The 22,246-nt window shown below is 40.5% G+C and overlaps 1 protein-coding gene across 8 annotated transcripts in view; it reads right to left on the bottom strand.

Moving 5' to 3' along the window:
• Kcc (solute carrier family 12 member kcc) overlaps positions 1-22,246 on the bottom strand; it is a 197,055-nt gene that overhangs the window by 48,712 nt on the left and 126,097 nt on the right. The window contains exon 1 of one of the 8 annotated variants that reach the window (XM_076427663.1): positions 4,438-8,475. The exons of the other annotated variants lie outside the window; for them this stretch is intronic. Within the exon in view, the coding sequence (XP_076283778.1) occupies positions 4,438-4,504 (67 nt within the window). The 5' untranslated portion in view covers positions 4,505-8,475. Of the gene's footprint in view, positions 1-4,437; positions 8,476-22,246 lie in introns of those variants that run through there. 8 annotated transcript variants of the gene reach the window in all.

The raw sequence follows: 22,246 nt of genomic DNA, 5'->3' as shown, positions 1-22,246 counted from the left end.
ATTTTTCGCGTCTGCGAGGAATCTAGTGGGCCCTGGCATTTCGGAGAGAGATATTGAGACGTTGTCTGTATTAAAAAATCGAGGAAAGAAAGTTTTGTGGCAGTATATGGTTTTATATACCTCACTTATTGTTCATAGTTAAACACGCACCATTTTATCCGAATTTTCGACATCAGTGTAAGAGCTTCTTTATTAGGAATCTCGGAAGGGTGCTATTTCAAGGGTTGTAGCTTTTGATGTAAAACAGATATTGACATGTTACTTGCGTTAAAAAATCGGGGAAAGATCAAACTTTTTAACAATATACTTTATCGTATACTTCATTAATTTTCTTATAATTAATCACGCATAATTTTATCCGAATTTTCCGCATCACTGTAAAAGCTTCTTTATTAGGAATCTCGGAAGGGTGCTATTTCAAGGGTTGTAGCTTTTGATGAAAAACAGATATCTACATGTTCTTCACGTCAAAAACTTACGAAAAGATTAAGCTTTCTAACGATTCATAATTTTGCAGGCTTAACTGATTTTTTATAATTAATTCTGCTTGATCTTTTCTAAGTTATTCTAAAAATTTCACTGAACCGAGAAACAAGAATTTTTCCGACAATTTAAAGATTTTGAGTTTGCCAGCGTTTTCCTCGTCAAAATGTTCGATTAATGCTTGTCAAAAGCAGGTGCCACATAAGAGCCTCTCGTCTTACTAGTTTCCCTCACAGGCCCCAAATAAGACAGGCACCTCCTGCGCCACAAAAGCACTTCAACGCTTCCCGAAATCACCGGGAACTTTGATGGAATTGCGTCAGCCGGTGCATCACAAAAGACGCATTAACCTGGCCGCCCAGCATTCAAATGCGTCAAAGGGCATTTTACATGGTCCCCTCTTGTCCCTATTCCAACGCCGAACAATCTTCCAACTTCCGAAACGGTTCGACGAGCTGACGGAATCGTAAATCGACTTCCGAGATCTCGAATGGCGTCCAACGATTTTCGACACCTTTATCGCGGGACCAATGACACCTGCGATATTTTGCTGGTGGCGCGGTCGGTGTCGACATCGATCTTCTTGCGTTGTTCAACGTGGAACACAAACTGTTTAGCCCTCGGTGTCAACGGAAATTTTCTACAATGTTTAATAATTTTATACCTCACAATTTCCATCCATATTTTTATACATGAGCAATTTAAAAATTGTACCTAACAAATTTTTAATAACAAATTGTAGTTTGCAGTCTAGAAAGTGTTTGAACATATTAAATTGTTTTTGGTTTCGAAAATTGTCAATGCTTAAACTCTTGTAATTTTGTTGTAAAAAATCTAAAAGCAATAAATCTCGACTTATTTTGAAGCTTGAAGCCTCTACTTTCAGAATCCACCATTCATTTTTTCTGAGAAATTTTTACATGATATGATGACTGAAGACATGGTTTTTTCGAAAATGCTACTAATTTCGTCTGTAAAATTATTGGAAAATTTTGTTCATGTCTGAATCTACTTTAAACATCAAAATTAAAGTTTCCACTTTGCAATGAACCCCCAAAATTTGATGAACGAATTTTTAGTTTCTTTTTTTTTATTGAATTGTATTCAGCTTTGAGTGAGAAATGTGGGACATGAACAGTCTCCAACACTTTTCCAAATTCTTCCCCAGAGATTCATCAATAAAATTAATGACAGTAGAATCACTTGTGTACAAGAAGAGATAAAACATTATCGACACCGTAAAACCTTGATAGAACCAACGACAGATATTAATAAGAACCTTCTACACAGCCCTGAAGGTATAAATCGCCTAATAAAATACAGTAACACTAACTGATCAATATTAATTATAATTGCAGAGAGAGAGACACGTATTTCGTCAATGCAAACTCGATAAATGGCTTTCCAGCTACGTATTGCTAGTTAGTAATGTAAATTACAATGTCAATCACAATTACCATGATATATACAATGCACAAAGTTTCGCAGTCTCGTTACAGTCAACATTTAGTAGAGTGGAAAGTATGTTATAATTTAGCAAAGTTGAATTATAGTGGTATAATGTCGCCGCTAATTCCCTGCTGCAATATCCATTTTAGAAATTCTGTTTTGAGAATACATTATTAAATATGCAGACCATGTCATAATTAGCATAAACAAATACATGAAATTCAAGCTGGTTTAATTCGTAACATGCCAACCATTTCCAAGTTTGTTAACGACGAGCTGAACATTGGCTACATTAACATTATTCATGTCTTCAACAAACAAAATTTCATTTTATTTTATTACATCAACGACAGCCCCTTAACAAACTTTCAGTGGGAGTGGAAATTGTATTCGAGAATGAATAAATCATCCCCACTGAAATTTTTCAACAGCAACAGTAATTTTAATCGTCGCCGAACAACTCGCCCCTAGTAAAACGACCGTACAATTTCTTTCGAGATTATTATTTAAACGAGGACTTTCAAGCCTCGTTTAAATGAACTTCGACGCAGACTAGAGCTCGGCGAACTCCCCCAGTAACCCAGAAGACGACTTTTCCTCTTTTCATCCTTGCCCGCTCCATCTCCGCAGATTTCAGGGCAAAACAGAAAGAGAGCAAGAGAGAGAGAGAGAGAGAGAGAGAGAGAACCAGCCGGTCCCCAGCCGGCTGCAAGAAAGCATGGAAAATTGCCTGGCCACGCCGAGGCGGGAGTTTAATGTATTCGAGAGAGGTTGGTCGGCACAGCGGGGGCTGAGGGCTGGGGGTTGGGGGTTGGAAGCCGCCGGGACCCAATTTCCACCGGCGGCGTCGAAAACCGGGACTTCCCAGTCGGAATCGAGTCCGAGCCTGACCAACTTTGCCCTTTGATTGTCGCTGTTCGCCATTCGAACCAATGTTTCACGTTCTGCTGATCAAAGGGTGAACGCGGTCGCTGTCGGATCCGCGGGACCTGACCCGCTCGCGGAAATTCCGTGGTTGCGAACTCACCGGCTCGCGTTTTTCTAATTAAAATCGCTGCATCATTGAAACCAACTCGAATAGAATTCCCCTCACCCCAACTGACGACCCAGAATTTTATATATTTTAATGAGTATGTTTGCAGCAATGGTGTTCTTTATCTTCGGGGACTTTAGCTTAGGTGATGGTGTCGAGAGACGAGGGATTTTTGTATATTTTAATGAGTACATTTGCGGTTCTTCGATGTCCTTTGTCTTCGAGACTTTTAGATTAGGGAATAGTGTTCGGGAACTTGGATTTTACTGTATGTATATATGTTAACGATTGTTGATTTTTTATGTATTTATGACGAAAGTGAATAGATGGGACTTTGAACTATCAGTGTATGTAATTTATTTATTTTAATTAGAATGCTCATGATTCTCTTACCTGAAGGCTTTTTAGCCTATGGAACTCTTTTAAAAAAGCAATGTAGAACTTGTGTTGTTTATGGTCATTGAAAAATACAGGACTCTCAGGAGATAACACTAGCTTCCTCGTGTACGAGAATACGTCGTTTCTGAAGTTTAATGAGAATGCTCGTGGTTGTTCGCTTGAGTTCTCTATCTTTAGACTGTCTTACTCAGGAGACTGTCTTGTAAAATACTGTAGAACTTTTTCATCGGACGACTTTTAAAATATATTAGCCGATTATACGAACTCTATTTACCTAGCTCCTATTTTATTCCTTCCTATTTGCAGCTCACGATGGAAACCTAATTTCTTTTTATCCCTGAAGATTTAGTCATAGAGTCTATACTTTAATGCAAGTATTATTTATGAATTGTTGTATAAATCTTCAATTTTCAATTTTCCATCTTCAAGTTTCCCAATTTAAAAGACTCTCCCGTTCTTCATCAACTGCATTGTAAATCACAATGAATTACAACGCAGAATTTTAAACGACACTGCAAGCCCCATTTACCCAGTTTCGATTTCTTACCTAATTTCTCCATTCATCCCCTAAATTTCACACTCAAAATGATCCCGAGACCTTAAATAAATTTTCAAGGGAGCGAAATGAAAAATTCTTCAAGTTTTCAATAATTAAATAATAATAATAACAGGATTGAATTTGTTCAGATGTCATACAATTTTTACGGTAACATGTACTTAAATGAAAAAGTACGTAAAGAAGAATTGTAAAAATGTGAAATCTTCCTTTTCGAGGTTCTACTTTGAAAATTAATTGATACGTTCCACTTTTTTTAGAAAACAGACTGAATCCAAATTGTTGTAACATTTGCCACAATAATGGGCGCTCGAGATGCACAAATATCCGCAGTACGGCTCCCACAAACCCCCAGACCTGATTTTTAGAATTTAACCTCACCGTCTGACTGCATCCCGACCTATTCTACTGAAACCCGCTCTCGCGCCCAGTTTCCGCGTGTCCCACTCACAAGCGGAAAACTAGGTGAATCTACGGTCTACTTAGGTTCGCGTAGAAAATACAGTGTCAATCATACCGGCTTCCAGACGAGCTGGCGAGCCATCGGGCACTTTTCCCTGTGACTTCGGTGTGCCCTCGCTCATGGTTCCGGCGCGTCTTCGATCTTCCTCGGGCGTGTTAGTGTCCCCGTTCCAGCGGTCTCCAGAAGCTTATGGTCCTCTTGGTACCCTCTTATTTGGCCACTCTTTCGCACGTTTTCCCCTTTTTCCCGCAGTTCCGGATCCGACTAGCACCACGTTCAATCCCTTATCCAAATAGCTACTTCTCACTTCGAATAACCCTCTAACCGAACGCACAGTCACCGACTTCGGGTTCCACTTCGTCAAAAAGTCTGCCAAAAGAATCCTTCCAAACTCGAAATTTCGTTCAATCACTTTGAAAATCACCTCGTCAACGATACTCAACGCACATCCTCAGGTTAGCAAGAATAGTTCCAGTCCAGAGGTATCTCACGTCTCACCCCCGGGAAGAAGCAGAAGGAGTCTCGTCGATCCTGTAGGGATCAGAAAATGTAAGTGACGACTTGTCCAGGTGTCACCGAGTTAATCCTCGACCCTGCAGAGTCCAAAACAGTCGGTTCTCGCCGGGTTCGTTGGATCGAGGCCGGGAGTAGCGACGAGAGGAACACGCGCCACCCGGACGGCTTCCGCGGAGGGTGTGTAGCCTGTTCAACGCTTCAGCCTGATCTTCCGCATCCCTCCTCTTCCCCGGCTAGTACGAGAGCTGTCTCTTCTCCTCTCTCTCCCTCTCTCTCTTTCTCTCTCGCTGTTCCTCTATTCCCCTCACACAATCACGTACATCGGCACACGGACACGATGAACGCGGTGGTCGTGTCACAAGGTCACGGGATCAGAGGATCGGCTGCTCCAGATATATAAAGACAGCCACGCAGCCAGTCGGCCGGCTCTCTCTTTCTCTTTCTATGGCGCGCACGCTCTCCTGCTAATTAACCAAGACGATCAACCAGCCGACGATCCCCGGAAGTAGTCCGTTCGGAATCGATCGCTCCACGCAGGGGCATCGACAGGTATACTTCGCCTAGCTGATTAGATCCTGCTCTTCGAAGAGGGATCAGCTTCACTTCCGGTCGGAGGTCCGCAACTGTCACCAAAGTCCAAGTCGACAGGATCCCATCCAGGAGGATCTCGTGTCCGTGTTTCCTCGCGGCGGACTAGTAGCTCTCGCTACCTCTGCAGGTCACCACCCCTGGACGCTCGTCTTCCCCGTGGCTCGGATGCTGCGGAGTGCTGGAGCACCTTCGCCACCCTCTCTGCTAGCCCCACCAGCCCTCTGTTCACTCTGTCTCCCTCTCTCTCGTGCCCCCTCTCCTTCTAACAACCCCTCTCTCGCTACCCCCACTTCTCTCCAACGAACGTCTGTCCTCTCTCGTCTCCTTCTCTCTCTCTCTCACTCTCACACTCTCTCGCGCTTTGTCGCGGCACGAATAATATCGGGCGTGGAGCAAGAGCAGCGCCTCGACTCGCCAAGAGGGTCGTCGGCGATTTCCCTCCACGGAAAACACCGGGAAACCTCGCGGGCCGCGAGCGCTCGCTCCCTTAGCGAACACCAGGACGTGGCCGAACAGGGGTTAGGAACGAACACTCCCGGCTTTTCCAGGCTGGAGACCCTACATCCCGGCCTGCGCACGCTCTATCCGGCTACCCTCTCCACCCCCCTTTCGATCCTCTACCTCCTACTCCCTCTCTTTCTCCCGTTGCCATTCTCCCTTGCTCTCTTTCGCTTCGATCTTCCTCGTTCATCTTCCTACACTGGGTTAGGCTCTTTCTCTCTCACTCTCTATCTCACTCTCTCTCTACCCTCGTTCTCAGCCCCTACGCTGTCCCGGCGCTCTTTCACTCTTTCGCACGAGCATTTCCTTCTCTTACCACCCTCTTTCCGTTTCACTCTTTCTCTCGACATTTCTCCTTTCAACCTCGATCTTCCTCGTTCATCTCCCTAGACTGGCCCTCTATCTCTTTCCATCCTAGGCTCTCGGCCCCTACGCTACCCTACCGCTCTTTTCCTCTTTCGAACCAGTCTCTCCTCTTTTACACCCGCGTTCCCTCTTTCTTTTCGATCCTCCTCTTTCATCTCCCTAGACTGGCGTCTCTTAGCCCCTACCCTGGCGCTGTTTCCGTCTTTCTGATGGGTATTTGCTCGCTTCCACCCTCTTTCTCTGTTTCCCTTCGCGTTTCATCTCCCTAGACTGATTTCTCCCTAGACTATCTCTTCCCTTTCTATTTTCTCAGCTCCTCACACCTTCTTCTCTCTCAAACAAGTATATTTCACGCTCTTTCTCTCTTCCTCTGCCTCTATTTTTCTGATTCCCTCTGATCTTCCTCCTTCATCTCCCTAGACTTCTTCCTAGTCCCTTTCCCTTCCGGTTTCTCAGGCCCTACGATACTCTCTCTTCCTCTTTCACCTCCCTAGAATTTCTCTTCCTTCCTCCTCTGGTTTTCAGTCCTTCACGCCCTTTTACTGTTTCGAATGAGTCTTCCCTGTCTTCCACTCTCATTTTTTCCGTCTCTGCATTCTCTCTGTCTCTCTCTCTATCTTTCTCTCTCTGTCTCCGTTACTCTGTTACTCTCGCGGAAAGCAGCCGCGACGCGTCCCGGGCGCTCCGAGCAGCTCGCCACCGCTTTTCCACCCCCGGATCACGCCTGCGCCGCACCCCCGGGGATGTTTCGTCCACCGCACCCCTCCACACCTTATGCGACCGTCTCTCCCTCTCCCCAGCATCGGGAGGGAGAGCCAGGTGCATCATCCCCCAGCTTCGGACTCTCTTGCATCCGATTTCTTTCCGCTACACCGATATCCAACCCCCAACCCCCTCTTCGATGACAAACTACCCTTGTCTCTCTCTCTCTCTCTCTCACGTCTTCAACGTCCGTTTTTCCTATTCTTTTTTTTACTACGTGCTTATTCTTCCTGTGTCTTTCCTTTTTTGGGTACACGTTTTTCTAGTCATGTTTTAGGAGCGTGATACTCCGAGCCCTTCACCTCTCCCGGTGTTCTTGATGGTGTTTGTTTATTGAATTATATATCGGCGTTTGCGGTCGCACGTGGGTCACTTGACTTTTAACCGGGAAAGGGCTTTGCGTTTTACACGGGTTTAGTGTGTTTGTAAGAATAATTAATAAATTATTTATTTATTGATGCCCCGTAAACCTAGTTTGGTTTATATAGCATACATTAGTGTTTGTAAGAATACTGAATTTATAGGGTGAAGAGCTATATGGGTTTTCTTGATGATGATCTAAAGAATTTTTTGGTGGATGTTGATATCGTGGGACTCGTCGATATTGGATTGTTGACTAGTTAAATTTATATTTTTCCAGTCATATTTAGAAACTAAAAAAATGCACACATGTAATGGACATTAATTTTTTTTCGTACTGAAAATTATGAATGATAAAGAAGTTGTACTCAGTTTAACTGTAGACATAATAATTAATTAACGATTTCGTTGCTCTGGGTCGAAATCGACCCCCCGCCATCAGAGGATTAATTAAATTGTGGTATAGTTTATAAGATGTCCTGATATGAATCGTGCAAGTTTGTCTGTGTGGAATACGGTATGTTGTTTATTGGAGCTTGCCGAGGTACGAGGACGTTCGCCTAATTGAGAAGTTCGGATAATACTGACTCATTAGGTGCCCCCACCACTACTCCAATTAGTCCTGATGATAGTCGAGGTTCACGCGGCAGAGGTCGAACAATAGTTTTGACCTAAACGTTCAGTTGCTCGGAGAAAGTCAGTGTGTCTATATCTGTGATCGTGTCGTTGAAACTAGTTCGGTTAATAGAGGTTCAGTTATGAATTCGTATCACTGACAGTAAATAATATTTGTTTGCTTGCACGTGATATGGAATATAAACGGAATTCTATTGTATTTATTTCCATATTTTTATCTTTTTAAATAAAATACAACATTTTCTTTTTAAATACTGTGTGAAGATATATGAATAATATTGTGATAGTGTGGTGTCAAAGTGATTTTATAACATTATATTGGAGCTGACGTGCCAAAAAAAGGATTTCTGAATTCCTAGCCTTCGTATGCAGAGTTGTGTGAATTTTGTAAGTACCAATGACAAGATTTTAATTAATAATGAAATTTTGAAAAGTCTATTCTAAATTAAGATTTTATAAATTCACAATTTATTACGCTCTTTGCACAGTAGAGAATTTAATAAAACTGTACCAACTGTGACAAGTTGGTTATAAGGTTTTAATTCATTGTTGAAAGTATTACGTAAAACTCGGTAAAAATTCTTGTTTTATCGAGTTTTAAAGACGGTAAAAAACCGAACTTGTTATAAATGCACGAACCCCCCGTAGCTTTCTTATAAGTGGACTACATGTCTTCATGCAATATCCGCAAATTTCCGGAACTTGCTTTAAGAGCGAATTTCTGGAAGCGATACAAAGTGGACACTTACTTTCGGCACGACAAATTTATACTGATCTAGAAATTGTGAAACTTTTCATAAACTACGTATCATTCCCCGACAATAAATTCGGAATATCTAGCCTCGGAATTTTACGCATTTATGAATAATTTTATGATAATTTTATGATAATTTTACACAAAAACGTGGTAATAAATGAATAGGTGAAATGTAAAATCGTTATTTGAATTGGACAACTTACAAGGGAAGGACCCCAACTGTCCGACTTCGATTTTGATCATTTTTTGTGAGACGATGGTATGTGGATCCCTAATTATGTCTGCAAAACATTATGTGTAGTTCGGCAATAGTTTTAAAGATATAAACAATTAAACTTCCATACCTTGTTGATGTACCATGATTTGCAGCTCAAGTTTTCGAAGTTCCATTGTCTATATCTTCAAAACTATTGAGTAACTACACCTAATATTTTGCAGACATCATTAGAGATACATACACCATATCGTCTCACAAAAGATTATCAACATCGAAGTCGGACACTTGGGGTCCTTCCCTTGTTAGTCTACTCATATACTTCACGTTTGTTCGCAATTCTTTTTTTATAGGATACACTGAAAATTAGATCACAAACAGAAAAATTTTTAGTAACATTCATTTATCCCTCTGCAAAAAAGGAAATTTTCAGTGACATATATTCACGAACCAAACAAAATCTTCAAGTAAGCGAAAGAAATCTGCCACTTTCTCAGCATTCACAGCGCAACCCGTTCGAAATATGGATTTGCATAAATATGCGCAGTCTAACATCAACAAATGTAAAATCCTGTCGTTCCACGGCCGCGTTCCGAAAGCCCGTTATCATAATTTGCCACAGGTATCAAGCTCGCGACAAATAATGCCCGTGGAGCGTAGCAGCGCGCGTATTCAGTCTCCGCGAGTCACTTTTTCAGGAGTCATTCTACAAAGCATCCCCGCAGAATTTTTATCGCACACGAGTTCGGAGAGGAGAAAGAGAGAAGGTGTGTAGGTGGAGAAAGCCACCCTCTCCTTCACCCCCGAATTCTTCTCGGTTTCTATATTTCTTTCTATTTATACGCTCGTATCCTCAATTCGCTTCTCCGCGGAACGTAAATCTTTTTCCAACCGGTTCCCTTTCATCCGGCGAGAGCAATTCCCCGTGAATTTAGCAGTCGCGAATATTCCGCTCGATTCCTCTCACCCGCATCAGCACGGATACTTTAAATGCTGATCAGCATCGGTAAGCATCGGCGAGCTCAAGGTAACTTCAGCTTCGTAGTGGCGGGAATAGTCAATTTTCTTAGACCGTACAGATCCCATTTACGTAGATCCAGTATTTACTGTATTTCATAATAAACATCTGTGAACATGTAAAAAGATAAAGGCTTCTTTTAAGAACAATAATAAATGATCTGGAAATAAATCTTTAAACTTGTAGAAAAATAATAATTTTTTTCAATGACATTAATGAACTAGTCAGACAGGATAGTTTGCTGGTTGAATAAATTATAGACAGGATATGAATTCGCAGACGTTTTTACAGTGTAAATGATATTTTTGTGTGGATCTCATTCAGGGGAAGTTCTTTCGAGTTTATTTTCCGAGGCAAACAAGGCCTCATTCTTCCCTATTTTATCACATTTTTTTCTCCCGAAAGCACGTTTTATCCGTGAATCACCGTTTACTCTGTTCTCGTCACAGTAGCGTCCTGTTGTGCCGGCGTTCCGTCAAAGAACGATCGCCCGGAAAAAATGGTGGTTGTTCGAGGGAAAATGGCGCATGAAACGCCCGAATGGTATCGTATTTGTATCCTTCTTGTCCTCGACCGGTTTTTCGAGGTGTCCCTGTACCCTGACGAACCATTTGCTTTACGTTTCGGTTCCTTTCTCTTGCTGTTCATCCGTGAAACGCGACAAGAGAGGAAAAAGAGAACGCGACAAGCTAATGAAACGGAAAGCAAGATAAGTATATATTTATTCCAATATTCTGGAAAAATTGTGAATAAAGAATGAAAGATGAAAATGGACGGAAACAAAGATGTTTGGTTAATATTCACCCATTTTTGTTTTATATTTAATTTTACCAATTCTATCTTATTTTATAAAATATCATGAATTGTTTCGTAAAGTGCTCAACTAAGTACCAGATTATTTTATATTTTTAAAATTTGTGTGACCGTTACAAATCGAACTGCAATATAATGTATTTATAAATCATCGGTCCATATGAAACGCGTTAGTTTTAGTTTGTAATTACTATCATACTTTGATAATATCGAACTGAAAATGTTCTAAAGCAAAATCCATCACAAAATATTAAAACATCGTAACTTTTCGTAAAACGCTCACGTGAATACGAAATCATTTCATCATTTATGTTTCACTTTATGTCTGTACCTCAAAAATACTGCGCATTGCACAACAATAAAAACCTGTCCCAATCATGAAAACCTGAACTGTAATAAATTTCAGAAGGTAGAAATTCAAAATACAGGAGAGCAAATATTGAGAAATTGTCACGTAGTATCTCGCAGCTTGCGATCGTGTTTTAAACATTTCCCCGCGAATTTATGTACTGTACTACTATCAAGCCCGACATGCCTTTCAATTCCACTGTCCATTTTCATTTATAGAATTTCGTGACGTCGAACACTGCTCACTCAGTTATATCGTTGGTCGATTTAAATACTCCCATCAGCAAAAAAGAATTTATGCAAATATATATATCTTTTAAAAATTATAAAACAATATTAGGATATAAAATACAACAGAATTTAGTACGATTTTGATTTATCTCCGATCTAAAAAGGCTGCGAAAATAAGAATTCATTTGATTCGTGTTTCTCTTAAAGTTCGTCTAGAAAAATGGCAAATTCTCCATAAACATCCGCAGTCTAATCATTATATTTCATCGTGTATGTTTCCGAGACCAAAACTAAAATAGTTTTGGTAAATCAACAAATGTGTTAAAAATTTGTACAGAATCTAAAATTACAAGTTTATATAAACTCGATCTAACACCGATCGTCGACCGTCACAATCGATCTCTCGAACGCGAATTCCCTCGTTACAGCTTTATTTAAGTATACAACTCGACGACGGCCGCTAACCGCGACGTCGGAGGGTGTGAAAAAAGCCTGCACTTTATTTTCTGCATAAAGAAGGGTATATTTATATCCCCTGCACTCTCTCGTGTGCACCTCCTAAAGCTGCGATTCACGCGAGCATCTCGCGTTGAAACCGGATCGACTCGCTCGTTCTCGGTTTCGCGGAAAATTTCGCGAAGGTCCCCCGGAGCGCCATCGATCAGGGACGAAATTCGCTACCACCATTCAGACACCTCGTTTTTTCACTTTTTTCCCCCTTTTTTCCGCGTTTTCATCTTTTTCCTGGCCGATCCAGAGCCGCGTCAATGGGATCTCTCGAGTTCTCGCCGGCGGGCTCAATTTTCGACCGCGCGTCGAATTTCGAATTGATTTTATTGACCCCGTGTCAATGTTGATTCTCGAATTTGAACCTCGTTACAGGGCCGTGATTCGATTTCGATTATTTACACGACCGGCCTGCAGCTCCGTTGCCCCGAACGGCAGAAAAGAACAGCACACTATTAATCGCGGGCGATACTACAATTTGACTGGATGTCTATACACCCTGGTCTGATCATGACCGTCTAAATCTACTTACAAGCATAACGCCGCTGCGGTCACGCTGTTATTGCGTTTACTCTTCGTTTAGGCACAGTTGACACGTTGATTATAAATCATCATCGTAAGTGTTTAAATAAATTTAAACAAAGGATGCTGTATGAGAACTAAAAACAGAAAACAGCTTCTTTGTAATTATCTGTCACATTCAATGTAAATATATTTTATATCATACTGTGGTTCTAGTAATTTGTATAATGTAGTGGTGTACCCAATATTCACTATGGACGGCAGTCATAAGTAACTCCAACTACGTTGGTTAATATCTACGAACTATGTAGAAGCGGTCCGACTATGTCCGCACGAATCTACTTAGTACGGTGCTCTGGAGGGTCCAAACATAGTACAGTTAATTACCGATGAATTTAACTCGAGTTCTCTAGCAAGGTTACACACGTTACACTTTCATCATACTTATTCTGTAAACGAGAATTTATGTAAAATAACAAATACATACAATTTATTAGCATTACGAGATGTCAATTATAAAAATATTTAGGTAGGCAACGTACTACAACACTTCTTAATATCTTCAGACAATGAAGATGAGAGATGGAGGTTTCCAAAAATAAATTTTTTTTCTCTTATACAGGGTGTCCCAGCTAACTTGACCACCTTGAATATCTTTGTTGTTTTTAAAGATACGTCAAATGTCTGAAGGACAAAGTTGAATGGTAAAATGGGGCTCATAAGATACCAACAAAATTACGTGAAAAAAAAATTTTGTTGGTATCTTATGAGCCCCATTTTACCATTCAACTTTGTCCTTCAGACATGTGACGTATCTTTAAAAACAACAAAGATATTCAAGGTGGTCAAGTTAGCTGGGACACCCTGTATATTGTTGGAGAAATTTATTTTTATATGTTGACGGATAATATTACTAGTTGGTAACGCTCTCTCTAAGTGCATTTTGTTTATCGGCGTACTAAAACTGTTTTATGTTCAAGTAATTCCTGGAAGGGTTGAACTGGTATCCAGAACCAAGTCGTTGAACCAGAAACTGAAGAACATGGAGTCGTATCTTAGAGTTTTTCTTCGGGGATATGGTGTGAAGGAACTTAATGTTTAACGAACCGCTGGGTTTTCCGCTCGTTCGAGCGGAAACTGCGCCCAAGGCGAATCCGCCAGGAGCTACGGAGAATATGTGCACCAGGCATAGATTTTGCGGCGAGCAGAAGTAGGATTGTCTTGGACTCGATTTAGGTCATAAATAGAAGCCGAGTGGACCTATTACTGGGTTACGTTCCGGTTGAACTGAATCCAGCTCGGTTCTGATAGAGACCGAAATTAGACTTAAAGTTTGGGTGACATTTCGAGGCAGTTTGAACTTGGCTCCGATCATAAATAGGTCCGATGGAGGACCAACCGCGCGACGCGGCTCCAAATTCTGATGACGATCCGTGAGAGATAAATCCTGGATACATCCTGGATATCCAATTTAATCCCCATTAGTATATACAAGGTATTCACGCCATTAATAGTCTGCGTTTGTCTTTTTAGAAATGAAGGTGACCTTCAATTCTATAAATGGATTGCAATTTATATTTTCTGTCATACGGAAACGTTTTTCAAAATATATTCATTCGTATACGACAGAATAACCTTCAAGGTTATTCAAGGTCAGAAGTGGAGGTAACATTTTGAATATTTCTGACGTTGTATGACCTTGAAGATCATTGTGTGGTATACGAATGAATTTATTTTGACACACGCTGTCATACGATATAAAAGAAATATACAGCATTCCATTTAAAAAATTGAAGGTCACCTTTATTTCTAAAAAAATACTGCGAACACAAAAAAGATCGAATACGTCATTACGTTGCTCGCAAAAAATAGTATTACATTAAAAATAATACTGACGTCTTTAAACATTGAAATAATTCTTTCTTCTAGAACATTAACGGGGTGTCGATCAACAATTTTGTTCCGGGGGTAGCATTCTGGAAAATCTCAGATGAGAAGGGAAGAAGCAACCGTAACTCGCAGCACAAAGGGTTAAACGGTCCATTTGCCGATCGGTAGATCACGATGCAGATTTAATGAGCGGTAATTCGCCGTGGGTGGGGGTGCGGAAGGGGTTGGACGGTTTCGTTTGCAGAACCTGACCTCCAGGATCCAATTTCTCACAGATCGCAGATCCTCCGATTCGAAAAGAACGCTTCCTGTCCCCGGCGTCCGGAGGGAGACGCGTTTCAATTCGCCGGAAATTTGGCGCATTCCAACCCTCTTTTTTAACCGTGTGCTTTCTCGCAAGCGCGCGCGTGGGCGCTCTCTGTAACGACAACGGGGAAAATTTATTCGCACGTCTCGATTCGCTCGCCGAATAGAAACCTTTTTCTCTTCGTTCACCCCCCGAGGGAGGATTCAGTCGATTCTCCTTTTTTTCGTTGCGGTTCAGGATCGCACGTCCTACCATCGAGAAACGTTTCTTTACTTGCGAATTTAGTACTTTCACCCGATGAAGCAGTAGTGGCGATTCTATGTTGTGTGATATATGGTCAGAATTTACAGTTCGCGGACACTTTACAAAGTTTAATAACTTTCTCAAAATTGGGGGCTAGGCGACTTGAACTTTATTTAGGATGAGACACTGCGAAGTTATCAATGTATTCTTATAGACAGTAAAATAATTGATGTACTCAATTCAGAATTCAGACAATGTGTAGTTTTTCCTCAATTATTGCTTTCAATGTCAAAATTACAGCAATTGATTTGTGAGCATATTGAGGTACCGTTTCATTAATTAAGAGACTGCAATGTTATCGATTTTGTTCTTTTTTATTAGTACCGCACAGTTTTTCCAATTTATTTTTGCACAGGGTAAACAATGAATGTATTCAAACAATGTGCCATTTTTATTTTGAAAACATAATGGACTACGTTTCATTAATTAAGAGGCTGCAAATCGATTTTTGTTTAACATAGTGCCACATGATTATTTTTATTTTAACACAGTGTACCTACTATATTTATTCAGTTGTTGCTTTCAGAGTCAAGATTGATTTTCACACATGTACAGGCGCCATCTCGTTACGAATAAATAAATAAATTGTTCGATCTGCACCACGCGTCGCGTCCCACAGAAAATCCCTCGAAAATGCATCCCAGGAGTATTCCGCACCGCCTCGTATCCGGAAATGTACCATCTTCTCTCGGCACACATCTAATTCCCCTGATCGAGCCGCGGCGTTCCTTCCTCCACGAAAAATCGTTCGAGGAAATTGAAAAATTGTCGCTGACACTCTCCTGTCCCATAATGCAAGCATCATTAAACTGCGGAGATTGCAATTGGCAGCGGTAGTTCGATAATCTCTCGAAATGGAAGAATTTTTCGTCGAATTGTGCGATACACGGAATAAATGATTTTTAAATCGCCCATTCATGCATGTAAATGTTTATTCCGTTACTTGTTTATATTTAATCGACGAAAAAGCATCAGGAAACATCGTGGAAATTTGATCGACACGTTTGCATCGATATTATTAATCGTTGCTGAATGTAATTAATCGCAATTGAATACGGAGCTTGTTTATTCCTCGAGAGAAATCGGGAATTTATTTCGACTGGGAAATGCGAAAGTGTCAATACTCAAAAATAAAAAATTGAACATGTTTGGCGAGATGATTTGATCCGCTGCTGCAAAATCTGCGAAAATATACTTCGTGGAAATAATTTTGTGTACTTCATCCGGGAGAAAATACTTTTTACCATTTCTCCGTGATATGTTGCGAAATTTTCTCTGGATAAAGGAACGCAGCAAAATGTAGCCGAATTCGTTCGATCAGGACAATTCGCTCCACCACAAGTAAAACCCGGCAGTAAACAGGAATTCGTCGAGGTCGACTTCGTCGATCAGCGAAATCCCCCGGGACAACAAGCGCCGCTAGAAAATCAGGCACGTAAAAATTTGTCCAAACTGTCCTTGGTAGGAATTGCTCGGCGGAAGTACCCAATTACCATTTCGGAGGGGTGGCTTATTGAAATTTCACGTCCCGAGTTCCCTTTACAGCGGAAGGAACATCGATGGCGATTTCCATGAATCGTACAAGAATCTCGATTCACGATTCCGTCAATAATTTCTACATAATTCCCTATAGTTTACTAAATTGGCCCTTTTTACCAATAATAAGTTCCATTTTATTCACCAGAAAAGTCCTACTCCATTTTATTTTCGATAAAGTACCTGACCTATTTCATTTTCGCTAATACGTCTCACGAAATCGTTTTACTTTTAACTTGTGTTCGTAGAAGTCTGATTAACAATTAGCATTTTGAATATCCGTGTTATTAAAATATTCATATTTTTGTAGACGAGTTTAGAGAACAAAGAATTTGGTTGCAATATAAAAATTTCACAGTACAAGAGCTACGCAGGGATATATGTATTTTATTCATCATTTTAATTAGTCGAAAATAATTTAACATGTTTGAAGACACATGTTTGTTGTAAAACAACTTCATTTTTGTAGACACAAGAAGAAAAACGGCTTCTACTTCAATTTTCCGTGTACGTTTGCACAAGAATCGTTTAAAAAACTATCGTGGAGCGTCGAGTGCGGTTTATAAGAGAACAATAACCACGACGGCCATAGTTTCCCGGATTCCCGGAGCAGGGTCATGTTTTACGAGGCATCAGGGTTTCGTGTAGCCGTGAGATTCTCGTGGATCGTTGGATCCCGTGTCGCAGTTAACGATTCTCTCGTCGGTAATGTCTTCTTTTTTACGATGATCGCCGTGTGGTCTCGCCTTAATTGAGCCCGTTGCCACGAAATTTCGCGAGTAGCGTGCACAATTTTTCCCGCTCTCGTTATTTATTCGACTGATGCGACCGGGTAATTCCTTCGGATAATTTCCACGCCGTCGGTTTTTCTGTTTTCAATTCAATTTTATTAATTCAAAGAACGAACGCGCTTCCCGATTCATCGCGGCGCCAGAAACTGTTAGAATGCTTTTGCGATTTCGTGAAAAACTAGACGACGTTCATAATAGTTTAAATCCTGGCGCATTATTTTATGATCCTTTTGTGTGCATTTCCGTGAGGTAATTTTTCACAAATGTATAAAAGACATAAATAACATGAAATTTTACGAATTCTTTTTATTAAAAGAGAGGACTAAATAAATACATATTAAATTGTATTAAACTCATATTTGTTGAAATGAAACTTTTAAGTCAATGCGATCGTTGCACTGGGGTCCCCTTTTTCTATAATGAATTTTGTGTATTGTTTTCCGATGTATTATACTATCATGTAAGTTACAAATTTCATAATGCTAAATGATGAAACCTGCAAATAATTTGAAAATGTTAAGAATTCCTTTTCATCGACGATTATTGCATTATTTTGAAAAATCTGTGATTCGTGGCTAAGCACTTTTTAATGGAATCTTCGATAGCAACAAAAATTTTCATTGTGAACTAATAAGTCGCCGTCAATAACATCATCTAATAGTTTCATTTAAGATTGCAATGTGAAAGAAAATTTCTATGCTTTCTTTTGGTACAGCACGATTAATTGATTCCGGTAAGTAAAGTGTTAACATAAAAATAGCGCGGAAACAGATTGTGCAGACTAGATAATAAAGCAACCAGATGCAAACTGGGTACGAAATAAAAGAATTAAACGAAGGAAACAAATTAAACGAAAATCCTGTCGGCGACCTCTTTCTCAGCCGCAGAATGAGAAATGTGTAATTAAAGTGTCTCGCGGCTGTCCGCTTCTTGTAATTAAATGGTACCGAGCTAGTCGGTGAATAAATAAAGTCTTGATGTGTTTGAAGTGGTTAGTTCCTGAGTGTTTAATTGTTTGCGAATGCGTGTCGACCGTGTGCTAGTTGGTTGTGTTCTACCTCTGCGGAGTGTGTGCGATGCTCGAGTGCGATGATGTTTGTGTTTCTGTCGGTCGGCGTATGTAAGTATGTTGGCGTTGCTAGTAGTTCGGAAATGTTGGAGTTGGATGGAGAGAAACTCTCTAGTTAAACTCACGTGCGTTTTGTTCTGCGTTCGGATAGGTTAGGATTCCCGAAGAACGAATAATTAATAAAAGCTGCGAACTTCGCATGTGCACAGGTTTGAGAACGCTAGTCTATAGCCGTATTTGAATAATTTAATTATTCTGCGGTTTCAGAATTCTGGGCTAGGAGAAAAAAATTCTTTAAATCTTCTAGATCCTAAAAACCTGAAATTAAATTCAATTTATACTACAGTGGGTGTAATAAGTATTCGTACACCCTTTAAAACAGAATACCTTCTTTATAAGTGTACAAAAATTATAATTTACAAGGTTAAATGCAAAAGTAAAAAAGCCATTTTTTTAAACTTTTTTATTTGGGCCCTTAATGAAAATTTAAAATATATGTTTTGTAGATCTAGGTTAGTTATACACATACTGAAAATTTCATCGACATCGGTTGACGCAGGAGAAAACGACACGCATCGAGAGATGTACGATTCTGTGGATTTTAAACAGAAACTGATCAAAAATCGTATTTTCACCATTTTTAACAGTTTGTAGCTCGCGTGTATGTTAATCGACTTCGATGAAATCTTCAGCATGTGTGTAAATAGATCTGCAAAACATATTTTCAATTTTCCTTAAGGACCCAAATAGAAAAGTTTAGGAAAATTCCTTTTTTATTTTTGCATGTAACCTTGTAAATTATAATTTTTAGAAAATCTTTTTTGCATATCATTTACAATTACAATTGTAAAAAAGTTATTCTATTTCAAAAGGTGTACGAATACTTTTTTACACCCACTGTATATCACAAAAGTTACTTTTTAGGTTAACTGTGTTTTAATTAAACTGTTAGTTTACTGTTAGTATTTAATACCCTGTGAAGGTGAAAGAATTGCAATAGTGATTCGATCCAAGTTCGATGAAATTTCTTCCCCGTTTGAATAACAAGGTTTGCAGCAGTTATATTGCTTTCTGTTGCTGTATTTCGCGGAATAGTGGGTCGATTACTGTCGAAATAATTTATTCGAATAAATCGAGTTCCCGTTAATCCCAAGACGTTGAATGGCGGAGCAACGAAGCAGCGAACGATTAAAAAGCTACATTATCGCTGAATATTTGATCGTTTGTTTGCCGGACAATGGAGCCTGGCTCTTTTAGTGAAAATAATGCGGATGGATGCTCGAGCTTTCGTGTATTGGAGGTTAATGCGTGTAACTGGAGAAAAAGGATAAAGAGACGGCCGTGGAACAATGGGACTGCGTTGTCTTTTATTCCTCCCTTTGTTCGAATCCATGAAAATATTGCGTCTGATCAAATAGCTTTCCCTGTCCACATGTTTGCCGTCACTAGTCAATTTTTTTCATAATTATTCAACACTAAATTGATTACGGTTTTCATTTTTGTATTATTCCAATGAAATTGTTTATATAAAATTTCGGAAGTAAAAATTCAAGCGAAGTCTCTTGGAAACATTATGGTCGTTGTCCGTTGAAATATCGTTCATGAAGAATGCATGTAAGTAGCAAGCAGCATGATTTATGCTGATCGAAATGTTCGTCGGGGAAGAATGGAAAATTAATTTATAGGGGTAACCATTAATCACCATTAACCCTGGGACACCCGATGCTCCTGCAGTGACACGGATACTGAATACAGGTCAGAATGACCCGCAAAATGCATATGCAGGTTGCATTTTAGCTAAGTGCAGAGTACAGATAAATCTTTTGCGGTGGACATTTTTCTCATCTCTCTTTTTCCAAATAATCCTTTATAATTTTTAGCTCGGACCAAAAGCTATCTCCGTCAATTATTACCCTGTCCAAAAATATATTTGGAACTTTTGTACAGAGTGGTGCAGTGAAACAAAATTTTTTAAATTTTAAACGACTCTCAGATAACTTTATATGATGATCTAAAATTTATTTTAATGTTTTACTGTGTGATTTCAGAGCTCTAGATCACTGCAACTTTATCTCAGATTTCCGAGCGACTTCAAGCATTCAAAAGCAAGGGCAATATTTGGCCACCCTGTTTCCAAGACTGAAAGCTTATATACATATACTTCGAAAGATGGTTTTTACTTTTCGAAGTGCGTCCTTCGACTCTCGCAGCCTTCGAATAGTCCACAAATTTCGGGTCACGTGAGGTCGCAAGATGGCCGACTTCTCAGGACGCGTTTCCACGAGCTAAACATTGAAGTTACGGAAAGGGGTTGGGGTAAAGCAAAGTTGACGCTCTCTCTCTCTCTCTCTCTCTCTCTCTCGCTCTCTTGTAAACAGAATGTTGACCGAGGTTCCCGCAAACTTCTCCCGCGGATCGGCCATCGACGCCGCGAACCGACCAGCACGCGTCATAATGTTCGCTTGGCCGTAATCACTTTTGCGTTACGCCCTTTATCCATCCCTTGACACCCAGCAATGGATTCCTCTCGCTAATTTTAGTTGTGTGGGGCTTACAATCTCCTTATGAGCCAGAACATGTTCCTCAACAAAATAGTTGAAATAATTCCTAGACTCTACAATTTTTTTAGGTACCCAAAATCTGCGTCGAGTTTTACCATTTTTTTATTGCAGGTTATTCATCGGACACCTTTATCGGATACCCTCCAAATAAGAAAAACCATTAAAAACGAAATAAACCACAAATAAAGAAGAGTTTAAAATGGAACATTTTCGAAAGAGATTGTCTAAAATCAAACCGTTCAGGTTTAGATGCCACGAAAGCGGACAATACTTACGTTCAAACAGTGTCAAACAGGAAGAAAAGAAATCGCTCTAAAGCAAACAGTGGAGGATCAGAAGCAGACGGTCGAACAAAGGGGGCGAGTCCTGAGGAAGCCACGAGGTCAAAGGATCCCGGAAAGATATCAAAAATTTGCGTCATTTTACAATTTTTTTATTGCAAGTTATTTATCCGATACCTTCATCGGATACCCTCCAAAGAAGAAGAACCATTAAAAACAAAATAAACCACAAATAAAGAAGAGCTTAAAATAGAACATTTTCGAAGGAGATTGTCTAAAATCAAACCGTTCAGGTTTAGATACCACGAAAGCGGACAATATTTACGTTCAAACAGTGTCAAACAGGGAGAGAAGAAATCGCTCTAAAGCAAACAGTGGAGGATCAGGAGCAGACGGTCGAACAAAGGGAGCGAGTCCTGAGGAAGCCACGAGGCCAAAGGATCCCGGAAATCGAAGAAACGAGAGCCAGGAACGCGACAGACATATTCCCGGGCGACAGTCTTTAATTCCCGAAAGTTTGGCTAGCTTATTACTTGCCGTCCCCGATACGATAATCTTATCTCGTTCGTCGGAGCATTTCACCTTTGAACTGGAACGGTTTCCACGGGCAATAAACGGGATCCTCGGTCGCATTAGATCAACCGTGCTAGCTCTCCGGTATCCCCCGGATAGGAAGGAAACGGGACATGATTAAAGGCTAGAAAACACGCTTGGTGGCTGTGCGCCTCTCCCCCCATCCGAAAAATGATGCCGCGCGATGACAGTAAACCGGCCCCGCTTTTGAACCGATGCCAGAGCTGATCCGTATCGGGCTGGCCTACGATCACGAGGGAAAACGGGAACGATGATCGCGGACGACTCCGAGGATAATAAACCCATGATTACCGAGCCACGGACTCGTGGAATTAACCTCTTCCCATCTGGCGACGGGATGTTCCGCGAGCCTCGCCACGTTTCTCATCCGATTCTTGCGAGGAGATTGC

Source organism: Lasioglossum baleicum, chromosome 7 (genome assembly GCF_051020765.1).
Source record: "Lasioglossum baleicum chromosome 7, iyLasBale1, whole genome shotgun sequence".
Lineage (NCBI taxonomy): Eukaryota > Metazoa > Arthropoda > Insecta > Hymenoptera > Halictidae > Lasioglossum > Lasioglossum baleicum.
Note: the sequence above shows the minus strand (reverse complement) of the source record. Positions and strands in the feature narration are given on the sequence as shown.